This window comes from Phalacrocorax carbo, chromosome 11 (genome assembly GCF_963921805.1).
Source record: "Phalacrocorax carbo chromosome 11, bPhaCar2.1, whole genome shotgun sequence".
In the NCBI taxonomy this organism is placed as follows: domain Eukaryota; kingdom Metazoa; phylum Chordata; class Aves; order Suliformes; family Phalacrocoracidae; genus Phalacrocorax; species Phalacrocorax carbo.
Window position 1 is genome coordinate 11,629,477 of NC_087523.1, and position 15,590 is coordinate 11,645,066.

General features: G+C 52.0%; 1 protein-coding gene across 4 annotated transcripts in view; it reads right to left on the reverse strand.

The window, feature by feature from the left end:
* The window catches only part of ZMYM3 (zinc finger MYM-type containing 3), a 34,549-nt gene extending 19,130 nt beyond the window's left edge, over positions 1–15,419 (reverse strand). Inside the window, exons 1-6 of one of the 4 annotated variants that reach the window (XM_064463056.1) lie at positions 15,204–15,419; positions 3,018–3,914; positions 2,266–2,309; positions 1,810–1,882; positions 694–985; positions 87–264 (exon numbers count right to left, since the gene is read on the reverse strand). In XM_064463056.1, coding sequence (XP_064319126.1) covers positions 87–264; positions 694–985; positions 1,810–1,882; positions 2,266–2,309; positions 3,018–3,900 — 1,470 coding nt within the window. In that variant the 5' untranslated portion in view covers positions 3,901–3,914; positions 15,204–15,419. Of the gene's footprint in view, positions 1–86; positions 265–693; positions 986–1,809; positions 1,883–2,265; positions 2,310–3,017; positions 3,915–13,355; positions 13,444–13,963; positions 14,115–15,203 lie in introns of those variants that run through there. The other 3 variants (XM_064463054.1, XM_064463057.1, XM_064463055.1) reach the window with 3 other exon arrangements.
* Positions 15,420–15,590: the final 171 nt, after the last annotated feature.

The window sequence follows — 15,590 nt, forward strand, 5'->3', positions numbered from 1 at the left end:
TCCCTGTGATGGTCACAGGTGGGGCCAAGTGCTGTAAGTCACAAGCACCTCTTCCAAGACATGGGAAAGACAAGCGATTTGTTTACCTCGCCAGGTTTGTGGCAGACGCTGCAGCGGCTGGTGTCCGAGGCATCTGCAGACTGAGGTGCTGGTCTGTGCTGCTGGGCCTCATAGAGGGAGAGGCAGACAGATGTGCAGAACTCATGGAAAGAGCCACCTGAACCAATTTGGGCAACCACAGAGTCCTTGGTGTTCCAGATCTCCCTGGGGATCAGGAGGGGATGTATTAGTGCAGGGACACACCTGTCCTGCCATGAAGGGACAGGATGGCATGCTGCAATCCAGGGGACTTTCAGGTGTCCCAAAAGGGTGGCAAGAACTGTCTCACAGCAGCTTCTATCCAAGCCCAGAGGGGTGGTGCCTGAGACAGAACATGCAGAATGTTTTGAGAGGAGGCTGGGATATGAGGCATTGAGCCTGGGGACAGGCAGGGAAATGCAATAATATGAAGAGGGTGTAGGGAGCATGGGATATGCAGTCTGTGAAGGAAGACATGGGGCAGCAGCTGGCAGGAGCAATGTGTGTGAACAGGAAGCATGAGGGTCACAGGCATGGGGACTGGCAGGTAGGGCTGTGGGTAGGTGAATGGGGTCACAAGTGTGAAGGATTGAGGAAAGGGGAATGAACACACACTTTTTACAGAAGGTGCATATCTTCTTGCCAGGTGGTTTTTTTGAGAAGGTGGTGAGGCAGGAGCTGGAGCAGAAGAGCTGAGGGAGTCCTTTACGCTGGTAGGCAGTTTGGCCCTTCTGCAGTGGGGTCCGGCAGTTGGCACAAGTCATCTTGGTGACAGCAGAGCGGGCAGCTCGCTGAGCCATCTGATTGCGTAAAGACATGCGAGTTGAGCGTCGGGTACGAAAAGGAACAAAATCCTCATCGTTGGGATCATCCACCATTGCATCAGAGTCTTCGTCAGACACCGGAACTGGAAAGCAGCAGAGAAAGATGCACTCAAATCCCTCATTAGGAACTGAGACAGAAACCTCTGCCATGAGACACATGCTGGGGCTTTCTGGGATCACTTTTCTGGAGTCCCTCTAAATGCTTTGTACCTGTCTGGGTGGAATGATAAAGGAACCCTTAAAAAATATTCTGTTGGAATTGGAGACCAGTCAGGAGGTCTTTATGCAAACTGGGCTTAAGTACAATTCCTCTCTAGGAAGTCATGATTTGTCAAGGTTGAGCAGAAGGCCAAAGTGTGAACATTTACAGCAGAAAACCTTCCAAGAACCAGCAGACCTTAAAGGGAACAAGCTGGATCACCAGCCTCCAGCACAAGCTGCAAAGGCAGGCAATGAAGGAGCAACACACAAATACTAAGGAATTGCAGGGTGACACTCTATGTCTCAAAGAACAGAGACTTCACGTAATTCTGCAGGAAAATCCCCCAAATGCAACCTTCCTTCAGACAGCCTGCTGCCATAGAGACAAAGGAAGAAACTTCCTGGCTAAGGAGATGGAAGATGGGTTTCCTGGGAACAACCCCAGAGTCTCATCCTATTACTTTGTGCTTGGTGTCCACATACACTGTAGAAGTAGTACAACCCTCCCTTCAACCTAAGTACCCTGAGAAAGCAAGGCAAGTACCCTAGGATGAAGACTCACGGGGTGAAGGGACCTTTCACGAGGAAAGTCTGCACAGAAGCTCCAGAGTTCCCACCGTACTCACACCATGAGCCACCTGCCCGCAATGAGCCTGTGCCCTGCTCTCTGGCTGAAAAGAGGCACTGGGCAGCCCTAGTTACTCACTGCTCTCAGAGGAGTTCACAGTTTCAGGCCTGGTTGTTTCTGATCTTCTGGCTCGTTCGCTTCTTTTCTGCTCCTAGAAGACATTCAGAAAATACTTAGGCTAACCATCTGCTAGGACAACCATGAATAAATATCCCAGATCATGGTGGAGTTCCAACTTCTGGGATTTGCTTTCCTGATAATTAGGCTGAAAATGGATAAAACTTGATGGATACCTGACCAGAGATGGCAGGATGGGGGAGAGGGAGAAGTAGGTTTATGAGAATGACATTCCAGCTGGGGGTAGCAGGGACAAACTGACACCACATTACAGCATAGGGATCGCTCTGTCACAGGAGACATGCAAACTCCTTCCCAGAGAGGTGACAAGACAGGCAGTGTCCCTCACGGAGTTTGACAACAGCCAGCTACCCTCTATGCATCTGCAGCATACATACTTGACTGCATTATCCTCACCTTCTCAGTTGGCAGCTCACTTCCCTTCCCAGACAGACCTTCTCCTGGAACATAAGCACAGAATAAGCTTGTATCTAACATCTTGCTTTTCTCCAGCAAAAGAGGACAGGTGTTCTTCAAGTACAGCCACCCTTTGGGTCAGTCTGCACATGAAGCTTCAGATGGTCCTGGCTAACAAGCACAGTTCTGGTGGTGATCAGACACAGGAAAGCTCCTAAACCCACCACCTGCAGTTAGAGATCCAAACACACAGCTTGGGATGAGTCCAGTAAAGGGGGAGATGTCCCTGCATGGGGAAGGCATGCTGGGCAGTTGCTTCCAACGGCTTCTGACCAAAACTGAGCATCTCCTGAGGATGGCCAGCCTAGGTAGAGGGACTTTGCCTATTGGAAACACCTTCTCCTGGTGATTCTCAGTTCCAACAAAGACCCAGTGGTGACGTGTCAGCTAAGCTGATGCGTAGCTACAGCTTTATCAGGGAAGCTCCTTGCTGACACAAGCATTGAAAATCAAAGTTAAAGCTATGAAAGCAGGAGCAAGAGCTTGTGTGTACCAAGGGATCAGCTTCCGGAGCATTATTCCCTGTGAGCAAGACGCTTTCCCCAAATCTAGTCCATCAATAGCATTGACAATTTCCATAGCAGGGGATGATGGGAAAAGTTGGATCACAAAACAGACTCTAGCTTCAGCAGTTGCAACAGGATGACCTCCTGAGCAAAAGGAAGACAAGTTCTGCAGAGATGAAAACCTACCTGCTGGTGGTGAGGCTTCCTGTGCTTTCAGTACACTACTTTCTTTAAGCGAGTTGTTCCCACGATCATCCCCTTCCTCTGCCTGGTTTTCTTCCGTGGGCTCAGGTGGCAAAGTTGCAGTACTGTTGTCCATGCTCAGCTCTACCTCTGCTTCCCCTGCCAGCCCTTCCCTCCGCATGGGTGAGCTTTTCCTTGGTGCCTTCAACCTTGCCTTCTTTGCCTGTTTAAGACTGAGTTGGGGGGGGCGCACTGGTGGACTTGAGGATTGTGCTGTAATTTCTTCCGCGGCTGGGCTACTGCTGAGGTCCCCAGAGTCAGGAATGGGCTGTCGGGGTGATTCAGGGGTGTTGTCATCGGACAGTGCAGGAATAGCAGCAGCACCATCTTCCTTTAGGTCCCCAGAATAATTTTTTGGTGCAGCTTCCCCCTCTTCCCATGTTTCTGGAATAAGGGCTTCTCTAGAGAGGGCAGACGAGTCTGCCGGTCCATCCTCCACATCCTTGGAAGGATGTGCCTTATACAGCCCATCCAGACCCTCCGATTTATCTAACTCCATCAAGTCAGCAGTTTTATCAAGGTCATCTAAGACGTCAGGTTTCTCCAACATATCTAAGACACTAGGCTTATCTAGAACGAGGCTGTCTGATTTCTTTAGTTCAGACAGGCTGTCTGCTTTCACTAGAAGGTCCAAGTCCCCATCTGCAGTCATCTGCTTGGACTGATCCCAGTCAGGGGGCTGAAGAACTGAAACTTCCTGGGTAGAAGCTGTTTGGGAGCCCAGGAGATCCTCCCCAAACTCCATGTCAGCAGGGAGATCACCAATAAGTGGTTTGTCAGGCAAGGAGAGGGGGTCCAAAGATCCCGAAAATTCACTGGAATCCATTTAGAAGATGGGAACTGGAAATGAGAGAGACTTGCAAGTTAATGAAAAGTAGTCTAACACAGCATATGAATTGTTCACTCTTCTGAACACTGCTGGAATAAAACAAGGACCAGTAATATTGCTAGTCATAACCAGGATACCAGCAGGTCAACCTCATCTGCTTGTGAAGTTGCAAAACTAAAGCCAAAAAGCAGCAGCAAGATGCAGCAGTTCAGTATAGGAGACCTTTGGGAACTCTACAGCCTCCACACACCTCACCACAGCATAGCAGATAGACTTCCTTATGCTAAATGACACAGTGGGATATCAGAAATGACTCGAGTACCAATTCAGAAGGCTTCACGCAGCTGTTCTGTGGTGTGTAATACCCCCTTCCTTGACTTCCTCTGTGTCTCACCAGACCCAAATAATCCGGTATGTCCTTTCTCCTGATCTGTTCTCATGGAGCTAACACATATTTTATTTTTAAAATATCTTTTCTCTTAAACATAGAGGCAGAAAGAATTCCTTTACAGCTCTGTAGCCTGTGCCTTGAACAAGATACAGGATGACAACGTGCAGGAATTTTGTCAGAGGACAGATACAAACCATGTTATAGTATAAGTACAGCTACAGCATAGTCCCAAAACTATGTGGGCTAATATTCAGACACAGAACAACTGGAAAAGTTTAATTTAGAACTAGGAGGAATTCTGGAGAGTGGCAAGAAGAAAGGTGGTAAAGCCCATGATGTTAAAAGCAGTCATAAGAGGAAGAACAAGTAGCACAGTAGACATGAGCATGCAACACGGAGTCAGGAGAAAAGACCACTGTGACTTTGCAGGGCACAGACAGTACACTTGCACAGGAAGATGTGATGCTGACCGCTAACATCAGAGGGACAAAGTTACAGCCCAGCTCCTCATGGTTGACATGACTATCATAAGACAGAATGGGAAAGACTTTGAGATGAGGTAAGTAAGCATTTATATCAATACTGGCTAAAAATTAATTATACCCCCACAAAGAGATAATGGTTGACAAACCTGAAGAGGGAAAGGGAGAAGCTGGAGTCTACAAGTGGTGAGGCAGAGTAAGACTTGAAGTAGCATCATGTCCCCAGAACAGGCTGTAAGTAGACATTACAAGGAAGGCACTAGAATGAAAAGATGTGGCACCAACCTATCCCCCCCTCATTAGGGTCATTCTCGTTCTAAATTTGGCACTGTTTAGAGTCCCGAAGCAGAACATTCAGTATTCTTGTCTATTGAGGCTTACTACGGGCATAACTCATCTATATCAATGAAGGAGGAAGCCTGCAATAATTTCACTGGTGATAGCTGATTAATTCTTTCTTTATATTATTACCTCTGAAAGGATAACCAAGTCTTACTCACAAACGCTTCACTCTGAACTAAACAGGACACACCTGGACAGAGAACGAACCCAAATTCTCAAACTCATTTAAGCAGGATTTTAGGGAATCATACCCTACAGCTGGAGTTCAAAGACCTTGCCTCCTTATTTTATCTAAAAACACAGTGACATTCTCTGTCGCACAGTGGCAGAGAAGCACTGTCCCCACAATCACAAACAGAAACCACAGAATACGTAATCTTCAGAGATGCTCAGCAAGTTTTACTGCTAAAATTTTTGGTCATTCTATTCACTTTCTTTTGTTACAGACAAAGCTTCTAGAATGAGCCAGTTCCAGGCTCTAAGATGTGTTTTAGGGTGGGTGACAGAAAGAAGAACAAAGTGAAACAGAAATAAAGACATCTGAAAGAAAGGTGCTAAGGATTTGAAGCAGGTGAGAACCCTCCCAAGATGATAAACACATTCTTTTTCTGCTACTCCACATACAAACAATGCCACCTTCTCAAAGATGTCCCCCACCCAGATAGCAGACCTTACAACAATAAGCAGCAGAAAGGTCAAGCCACCCAGATGAATAAGGAAAGTTTATTTATAGGTATGCTTAACAGGACTAACTTACACCTCAAATGCACCTTCAGACATTTTGCACGAGTCTGCAGTGAACCACAGAGGTGATACTCCTACAGTATTTGCCACTTTCAGCTGGCCTAGTCTTTGCTCGGTAGAAACAGATCCTTGGAACAATTCTGTAGCATAAGAAATCCATTTGTGCATTCCCTCCCAGAATGTAACAATTGCAAATGCAAGCAACAATGAATCTATGAACTTGCCATGCTACTTATGCTCTACAAATAGACCAAAGGCATTGGCTTCAGTAGTGTATACCTTAACATTGCTTTCAAGCTTTGGGCACAAGAGCATTAACGATGCAAGACAAGACTCTGACAAACTTAATGGCAACAACACTGACCGACAAAAGTGTTAAAGAGAACAGGTATTCTGCCGATTAAGTCAACTCCAAACATGGTTGGGACAGATGGTCTGCACCTTTCTGCAGATGCAAGAGTCCACAGTAAGACCACTCACTTGCACGTTCTGGTTGGAAGCACAGTGATTGCCTTGTGTGTTCAAGGTCCTGTACGCTTTCATCAGCTCTGTCTGAAACCCCCTGGCAGAACGACTTATGTTTTGACGAACGACCCAAAACATCTAAGGATGTGCAAAGCTAAGGACTGCTGCAGTCAGTCAAATGAAAGGACCATGTACTCAAATATCCTGCTCCTATTCACACCAAGAATGAATACCTGGGGAGAGAGTATAAGAAACATAACTAACAGGACATTCCTCTTCAGGACATCCTTTGACCAAGCAACAATCAGCTGCTGAAGAACTGCTTGGCTTGAGCTGGACTGAGACTGTTACTGTTAAGAGTCTGTACTGGGCAAATCCTCTATGAACCTGCCTAAACCCCCTTTGAACCAATTTATATTTTGGGCGTCCAAAAACTCCAGTGGCAATACGTTTTGTGGCCTAACATTTAGTCCTTTAAAAGTATTTTCCTTTATATTAAACCTGCTGCAGCAGAGCTCAGTGACAAGGCGATACACAGCAGATGAGTGCTGAGTTTTGATGTATTTACAAGAATCTGGAAAAACCGATGGAGTTAGAATTGAGGGTGGACCTAAGGAGGTGATGCTGACAAGCAGTTTGGGTGGGAAAGCAAGGAGTGTCCCTGCCCATCACAGCAATTCTGTTTCCCTGACAATGAAGTCTTTACAGTGGCTTTCAACTGCCAGCTGATAAAGAGGGCAGCCCTCAGAACAGGAGAGAACAATGCTTTCCAGCTCCGTGGGTTGCTCTGAAGTCAAACTCAACCTGAGGAAATTAGAGCTCCCCAGCTGCAGCACGGTAAGAAACACTACTTCTTCTGTTTGCCCCAGGCATTCAGATTCATCTGGGCTTTCTGCTGAGCTTCACAGTGAGTTAAGCTGCCAACTGAACGTGCACTTTACCTCTGGTAAAGTCTCTTCTCACTTTCTCCAACAGAAGAAAAATAGCTTATGGTTTCTGGCAGATGCTGAAGTGATCCACCACAAGTCATCACCTTTTTTATTCCAGGATCATCCAACGAATGGCTCAGTCACTAGGCTCTGGTCACTGGTCTGCTTGAAATCCTCCTCTTTTCCAGCCACATACCTGGCAGCAAGGAAAGTACGCTGGAACACGACTCAGCCAAACAAAGAGAAGGCAGTGGGCAGAAATCCTGCATGTTACAGCAGATATGACTGCTGTATCGGACATTTGGAAACTCCTTACTTAGGACTTGGCACCATCCTCTCTGTAGTGTTCAGTAACAGAGATTCTGGGAAGATCAACTTCAAGGATCAAAGTCCCCTGCACAACAGTCTGAAGCAGAGTTCTTCTCAGGTAGCATGCAGGAGCTTCCAAAGAAGTGATCGGATGGCTGAGGGTCCTCCCCAAGAGCGCAGGACTGGCACAGAACACAACATTAACTGCCAAATCCGACACATGTGACTACAAGACCTGGCCTGCCCTTTCTGCCAAAGAGGAGGCACATGGATCTCCTCTCAGACCTGAAAGCTCAGAGTGAGACATCTCTGCCAGGACACTCAAGTACACCAAGTGACAACCTGGGACTTTAGCTAACTTATTAAAAACATCAGTGGTGCTGTAACTGCACAGATCTTCCACATCTCAGATAACTATTAGCAGGGGAATATGTGGCCTACCTACAAAAATGAGCAGCTGCCATCAAACATTTAATTAAAATCAGACAGTAAGAAAAAATACTGTTGTTACTCCCTCAAGATGAAATGAATACCTCAGAAGTCTCTACTGCCCACAAAAGAGTATGGCCATGCAGTTACTGCTTTCCTCTAGCAAAGGAACAGCAACTGCTTGGGTACCTATCCTAGACTTTTGTTCAAGGATATGGATTCAGATTTAAGACTTTTGAAGGATGAAGGATTTATCTTTTTTGCTATTAGAGATCATTTGAAACATGAAAAGCATTAACTAATAAGAACCAAAATTAAGACACTTAAATCAACATTCCAGCCAATTCCTACCTATGAGTTATGTAAGACATGAGCAGAGCTCTGGAGGAAGTTCCTATTTTTTGTGCCAAATTTTAGAATAAACAGTAACACTCAACAGTAACACCCAACCTAGTATTTCTCAACAAAAATAACAGTGGTCAATAGAGTTCTATGAATAAAATATTAAGAAAATAATATCATGTCCTACCAGCATGGTTTCAGTCAACAGATCTTCATTAACAATGTTATACCTTGAGTGACAAATATGGCAAAAACTAACTTCAGTCCTGTGACTTATCTGAGTTTATCTGGGCAGCTGATAGCTTTTCAGATTCAAGCACTGCAAACATTTATTACAGATTGGTTAATTCATTTTAAAGCAAATGAATTTATGAAAAATCACCAGTAAACTAAGCACTTTGCTAAAGACCAGGTGTCATTCCAGTCAAAATTCTCCAGAACGGATTGTGTTATTCACTAGTATTTTTGGAAAGGCAGCTCTCCGAGCTTCCACCTGGCAGCCCAAACTTGGTCTTCAAAGAGCACAAAGCCCATTGGTAACATTCAGTACAGTGGTGCTTGCACACAGTACCACATTAAACCATTACTGTCTCATTCTTGGCTAGTGTCTACACTTGATGACAGACACTGGGAGAGGTGAGATGTTAAAAAAAAAACCAAAACCAACACCACCAAAAAACCAAACCGCCCAAAATCTGACACAGTAATGCAAGAATCAACCATTGTTCAGAAAACACCTTCCAGTGATAAACCTATTTTGTTCATTGAAGAGAAATGGGGAGACATGACCCATCTCAAAAAACCCACAAGGTAAGAAGATTTATAGCAAATGACTCTTCAGAGATACAAATGCACAGAAGAACTTGAAAAGCTGGAAGTCAAAGTTGGACAAACTCAGAAACAGCTATTCCATATTAACACTATAGATGATTAGTTAAACAACTGACCCAGGGATATGTAAACCCTCTGTGACTTGGAGATTTTACAACAGCATTCAGTGACTCTCTCCAAGTCAGCTATAGCTACTGCAGATGTCACTGGTCAAGTTCTTCAGCTTGTGCTTTGCAGACAGGGCTCAGTGAATAGTCATCTCTTCTCATCTCCAAACATATTATTGGTTCTCTCAAGAGTGCAAGCAGCAGTAGCTATCACCATGTCCCCTTCAGGCCAGTCTTCACATGTGACTGGAACTGTCTACACAACAGGAACTGGTAGATGGTAAAAAGGTCCTTACCAGAACATCACTAACAACCTCAAGACCCCAGCAATGGTTTTCTAACAGTCCCAAAGCCAGGAGGTACCAAGACCACTGCTAGATTTTTCTACAGCAGGAGCACCAGTTTAGGGTGCAGGCCTCAAGCTTTATATAGCAGTCACCTAGAATCAAGAAAGCCTGAACCCTCCAACACAGAGCAGATGGTGCTGCACCATGAGTTTCCTGGTAATTCCTCAAGGGCAAACCACAAAACTAGAGTTTGAACTTGCATTCCAGAAACTTCATCTCAGCTTCAAGAAAGTACAAGAGGAACGACAAATTTCAGAAATCTTGCAGAATTGTCTGGAATTAGGTTTACCAGGAGACCCCCTGCAACACTTCAAAGGTAGTCGGATCTCGGCATTATTTGCTGCTAACCCAACACCTCTGTACTAGTAGTAAACTCTAAGACCACCAACAGGAGCATGCTTATCCATCTGGAATGCCATCCTGGCAGCAGTTGGAAACTGCTTGGATACTCTCACATCTTTTTGTAAGACCAGGATCCCCCCAAGCACTAAGTGTCAAGGCTCCACAACAGAGAAAGGAACAAGAACTCTAGGTATACTCTAACACAACTTGCTTTGTTTACATGTGTTAAGACAAAGGTCTTGGCAGGAATGCCTGGTCTCTGGAGAGCAATTCAGCCTCAAGAACCAACTCCAATCAGAAATCGAGTCAAAACTCTCCTGCTGCTTATTCAGCTTTGTGTCAATAGCATGAATAAGCAACATTTCTTCCAAGGCTCACCACTCGCCACAGGACAACACCTGCCAAAATAGTGTTATACACAGGGGAAGGGAGGGAGTGGGTGGGTAAAAAAGCTTTGGAAGTGGCATATGAAGCACAACAAAAAAGCATGGAGGTGCATGGCATACTCGAGCAGTATCTGCTGAAACTGCCCCAATGATATTTAGACACTGATTGAAAGACAGAAATAGACAGTAGACCTGGAAGTGGTCAAAAAAAGATGGCCCTCAAGTTGCCCAAATGCTGCAGGAGGGTGTAAGTCCACCTAAAGCAAAGTCCTGCACACCTCCCACAAGCAGCCACAGCCAGCTGGAACAGAAAGCTGCAGGCACAGCAGGAGACTCTTCCGTGGATAGTGCCACAGCCTGGGAAGAGGCCATGGACTCCCCAGCCCTGGAGGTCCTCAAAACTCAACTGGACAAAGCCCTGAACAACGCGTCTAAAGTCAGCTCTGCTGTGAGCAGGAGGTTAGCTGGACCAGAGACCTCCAGAGGTCCCTTCTAACCTAAATCTGTCCGTGGTTCTTTGAATAAACCTTACTACACAGAAAAAAGAGAGAGGAGGCAGGAGTGCTGAGTCTCAGGGAAGATGTATCTTGAGGGCAAAACATCTCATTTTCCTTAAGTGCCTTACAGAGCCAAAATACTGAAAATGCAAAGTGAGCTGTCTTCTCGGCCTCGCTGACAGTCTGAGGTCGCTCTGCAAAGTGCCTTCTGCCAGGTCCCCAAAAAGGCATCTCAGCATTGGGATGCTTCACCTCACAGCTTTGTAAACTGGCCCCGGGTAATGCTGTGCTGAACAGACCAATGTCTCACCCAGCCTAGTGACCAACCCCTTTCTCTTTACACTGCCAAGGGCTGATCCAGCAAAGAGGGCTTACGGGAAGCGGCCAGAAGACACCACCAGAGGCCATGGCCAGCCAGGACTGTTGAAGATGGTCTCAAGCACTGCCCTTTCCTGACCTGCGCTGCTACCAGAGGAAGTAGTTAACGCTTAAAACACTCTACCAAGATTAAAACACAATTCCAGTGAAATCCTGCTAGCACAGCCTTCACTAAGCTAACAAACTCATTGTCACAGCTGTAGCCTATTCCATACTTCCCTTGGATTGCTTTCACCATAACCCTTCTGCACTAGGCTTCTGCTAACATACCTGGGTCCATCAGGGTTATGCATCCCAGCACCACTGACCAAAAAACATTTGTAAAAGAAATAACACATGGGGCTTTGCTCCCAAAGTAAGGCTGTGGGTTCAGCCTAAGCCCCTTGCTCTGGCTGTCATAGCTGTGGAGGAATCTGGTATGACTTACTGTCATCCTCCAAAGCATCGTCCAAAGCAAGGGCACTCACAGTGACAGGCTTGCAAACAGGTGCAGAAGGAAACAGACATTGTGCAAATATGTGAGCCGGGGCTGTAAGCTGCAGGTTGGCCATTACAGGCAGCAGCTGTGTAGGCTGTGGCTATTCCTTTAGTAAAGCTGGGCTAGCAATCATGACAGAGCTACTCTCTTATCACCAACTTTGAACCTAGGATAGGCAGGGTTAGATGAGAAAATGCAGATTAAAAGTTTTCTTGAGGGATGCAGCAGCAGTGAGAGGGAAAGAAGTTACAGCCTAGAACAAGAGCCATAGCAGAAGCACAGCAGCAGGAGAAGGGACGAGCACAATGTAGCAGCTCTCATCCTCATCAGAAAGAGTCTCCAGGAACCATTCTCCAGCACTCAGCTGAGCATCCTATCCCTCACCATCACCTGACACAGACCATGTCCAGCGCTGCCTCTGCCCACACAAACATATCTGACTGCCAGGGCCTTTTCCCGTGCCAGGCATGTGCCACAGCCAGGTCCCAGCCTTACCAGTGTGCACCCTCTTGTCTAGGGCCAGTCCTGCCTCCACCTCTGCAAACCACATGGAGGTACTGATGGTCCCCAGGGCACCTTGCTGGCCACAGCCACGCTGCTCACATGCAGCCTGGCCTGCCAAGTCTTCAGCAGGTTGGGGCTTTGCCTCCTCCAGTGGCACAAGGCAGCCTCAGGGCCTGATCCTTGTGAGCGTGCGTCATGTCCAGGGGTTCACACACGCACTCCAGACCTCCGGGACATTCCCAAGCCCTGCCCCGGTCCAGACCCACCCCACCCATGCAGGGGGAAGGTGGACAGAATGGTTGGCCAGTTCACAGACCAGCAGCTGTGCTTTCTGCAAGCTCCACAGACTTCATTACTATGTGTGGTGACAACGGCATAAAGGCTGCGTTGCTCAAAGCTGCTGCTCCAGATGCAGGGAGAGGAGAGCTGAGGAGGGTGCTGGAGCACCAGGGTGCACGGCAAGCTTCAGAGCAGCTTGGTGCCAGGGGAGGTCGGGGGCTGTTTGCTGGCACTCTGCAGCGCAGCTCTCCACGCAGGGACGGGCCCCACTGGGGTGGCTGCACTGGGGGCTGGGGCAGGTCTCACGAACCACAAACCCCCGGGCCCACCGCGATACGACATGGGGCACAACCAGCCCCCAGCATTGGGCTGGGTCCCACGCCGGGGCCTGCCCCCCCTCACCCCACCGTGCCAACCGGCACTGGGGCTGCACAGGATGCGTCTCACCTTACCGGGGGGGCACCGAGGTCTCCCTCGTCCCAACGGGGGGGCTGCTCCCCCCCCCCAGCGGACAGGGGTCCGGTGCCGCATCAGGGTGGGGTCCCCAGGACCCGCCCCACGCCGTAGGGCGCCCCCAAGCGGTCACCACGAGGGGGGGGGCGAGCGGCGCCGGCTCCGCCCCCTCGCGGAGCGGTAGGCCCCGCCCCTCCCGCCAGACGCGCGCCCCGCGCCCCATCTTGTGGGGGGGCCCCACCCGCCCCGCCCCCCCCCGGGGCCCACGCCGCACGCGCCTGCCCCGCCCCCACCCGCGGGGCCAAGCGCCGGCGCCCCACGGGCGGGCGTCTCGAGGCCGACTCACGCGGCGCCGCCGCACCACCTGCGGCTCCCATTCAGCCTTAGGGAGGCGCCCGCGGCCGGCGCCGCTCGTACCTGGCTCCCCAGCGCTGCGCCGCCCGCTCTACCCAGAGCCCGGATCGGGTCGCGGCCCCTTTAAATGGAGGCGCCGCTCGGAGCCCTCAGCGCGCTGCAGCCCGAGGGGGGGCAGGGGCAGCGCCCCATTGGCTGTACAGAGCGAGGGACGCTTTCCCATTGGCCGCGGCGGGGCCTGGGCTCGCGAGACTCGCTTGTGGGCGGCGGCCTCGGAAACGCGGAGCGGAGCCCCGAGGCCGGGATCGGCGCAACAGCCCAGACTCCCCTGGGCGGTCAGAAAACCCGGAACGGATCACGGTGGCGGAGCGCGGCCGCGCGAACAGATAGCGCGGAGCCGACCCCGGGCAGCGCCGGCACCCCAGCAGGGCACGGCGCGGGGGCCGTGCGCGGCGGGGAGCACGGGCCGGAACGGGGCTACCCGGTGCCCGCCGGTGCCCGCCGGTGCCCGCGCGGCCACTCGTATAGTGCGGAGTGGATTGCACGGAGCGGGCTTGCCACCCCACTCCACACCCCACCCCCCCGTTAACCCTCTCGCTGCCGCCTCGCGCGGCCCAGGCCCCGCTGCCGACCCGGGCTGCCCAGGCCGGCCTCGCCGCCACAGCCTCTACCTGCGCGCGGGGGGAGCCGCCCGGCCGGGTCCAGGCGCCGCCACCGCCACCGCCTCCCTGGAGCTGGAGCGTCTCCCCGGGGCGGTGAGTGACAGCGCGGCCGGGCGGGGCTTCCGCGGGGGCCTGGGACACGGCACCGCCCCCGGGAGGGGCTGCCCCGGCCACCGCCCGCGCCCCGCCCCGGCATCGCTAGGCTGCCCTCCCCCACCCGGCCTCCCCTCCCTCACCCAGGCCCCGCCCCCTCAGTGACCCCCACACTCGCCTCCCCACCCACAGCACCTCATACACCCCCGGGCTCCCTTCCCCCAACCATGACACCCGCCCACCCGGGCTCCCCTCCCCCACCCGCGACACCCCCTCCAGCGGACACACCTCCCCCACCTACCCGTGGGCGCAGCCGTGCCCCCCCGCGCAGCTTCCCCCCAGCCCCTCCCCGGGGGCTCTACTCCCGCGGCGCCCGGAGTCCCCTCATCCCAGAGGAGCACCATTCCGCCCCCCTCCCCTGGGAGCCTCCTCATTCTCCCCCCCGGCCCGGGAACTAGCCCCTCCCAGCGTGCTTTTTTGTCTCCCCGCAGGCAAGACGGGGTGCAGGGGCTGAGAGCGGGCTGGCCCTCAGGGGCACTCCAGGGCGCGTAGCGCTGGGACGAGACACCAGGGCGACCTCCCGCGCTGCGGGGAGGGAAAGGCAGGCTTGCAGCCGTCAAGAGGGGACGGCGGAGTTACGGAGAACCGGCCCCACCGCCGGCTGCTCCCCGCTCGGGGGGCGGGGGGGCCCCGCGAGCCGCCGCAGGGCTCCCGCGCCCCAGAAGCGGGCTGGCCCCGGACGCACGGCACCCCTCCCGGTTACGTGCGATGCGACACCGAGGGAAACGGGAGGTTTTATTAAAAGGCGGTGAAATCAAGCCCGCCGGTGGCAGATAAGGACCACGCTCCCGCGGCGCCCGGCACCCCGAGACTGTTCCCGGCGCTCTGCGGCCGCCGGGGACAGGGCACGGCAGGGCCCTCCCCACTCCCGCAGGCCGGTTCCTCCTGCCCAGCTGGCTGTCCTCCCACAGCGGTGCAGCGCCGCTCCGACGGGGAGGGCTGGCGGGGCAGCGGGAACGGGGTCCGCAGGAGAGGGAAGGTAAGGGGGCGCCCACGGCTGGACGGGGCAGGGAGCGAGCACGGGGCCGGCGCTCACCTGCGGCGCCTGGAGGAGACCCAAGCAGCGCGCTGGCTCCGCCAGGGCTCCGGTACTTACTGGCCATAACGGATGGGTAGAACAGGGGCGGAGGGGCCGCCGCTCCCGCCACTGGCTCGGGCACACGGCGGGGGCGGGGGGTAAGGGAGGGAGGGAAATAGCGTGTGAGATGAGCGGAGCGAGCGCGCAGCGCGGCACGCACTGAGCCCTCGGCGCTGTTCCTTTAAAGCGAGTGGCGCCCGGCGCGCCTGCGCGTCCTCCCATCTCAGTGCGCCTGCGCGGCGCTCTTCGGCAGTTCGTTGGGCTCCTTTGTCCCTCGCTCGCCTCTCACCCAAGCTTATGCCCGCGGTGATGATTGGCAGCGCGCGCGGAGGGATGCCGCCGCCGCGCAGCCAATCGGCTCCGCGCAGAGGGCAGCTGTGGCGGATAGGCCCGCCCTTCCGCGGC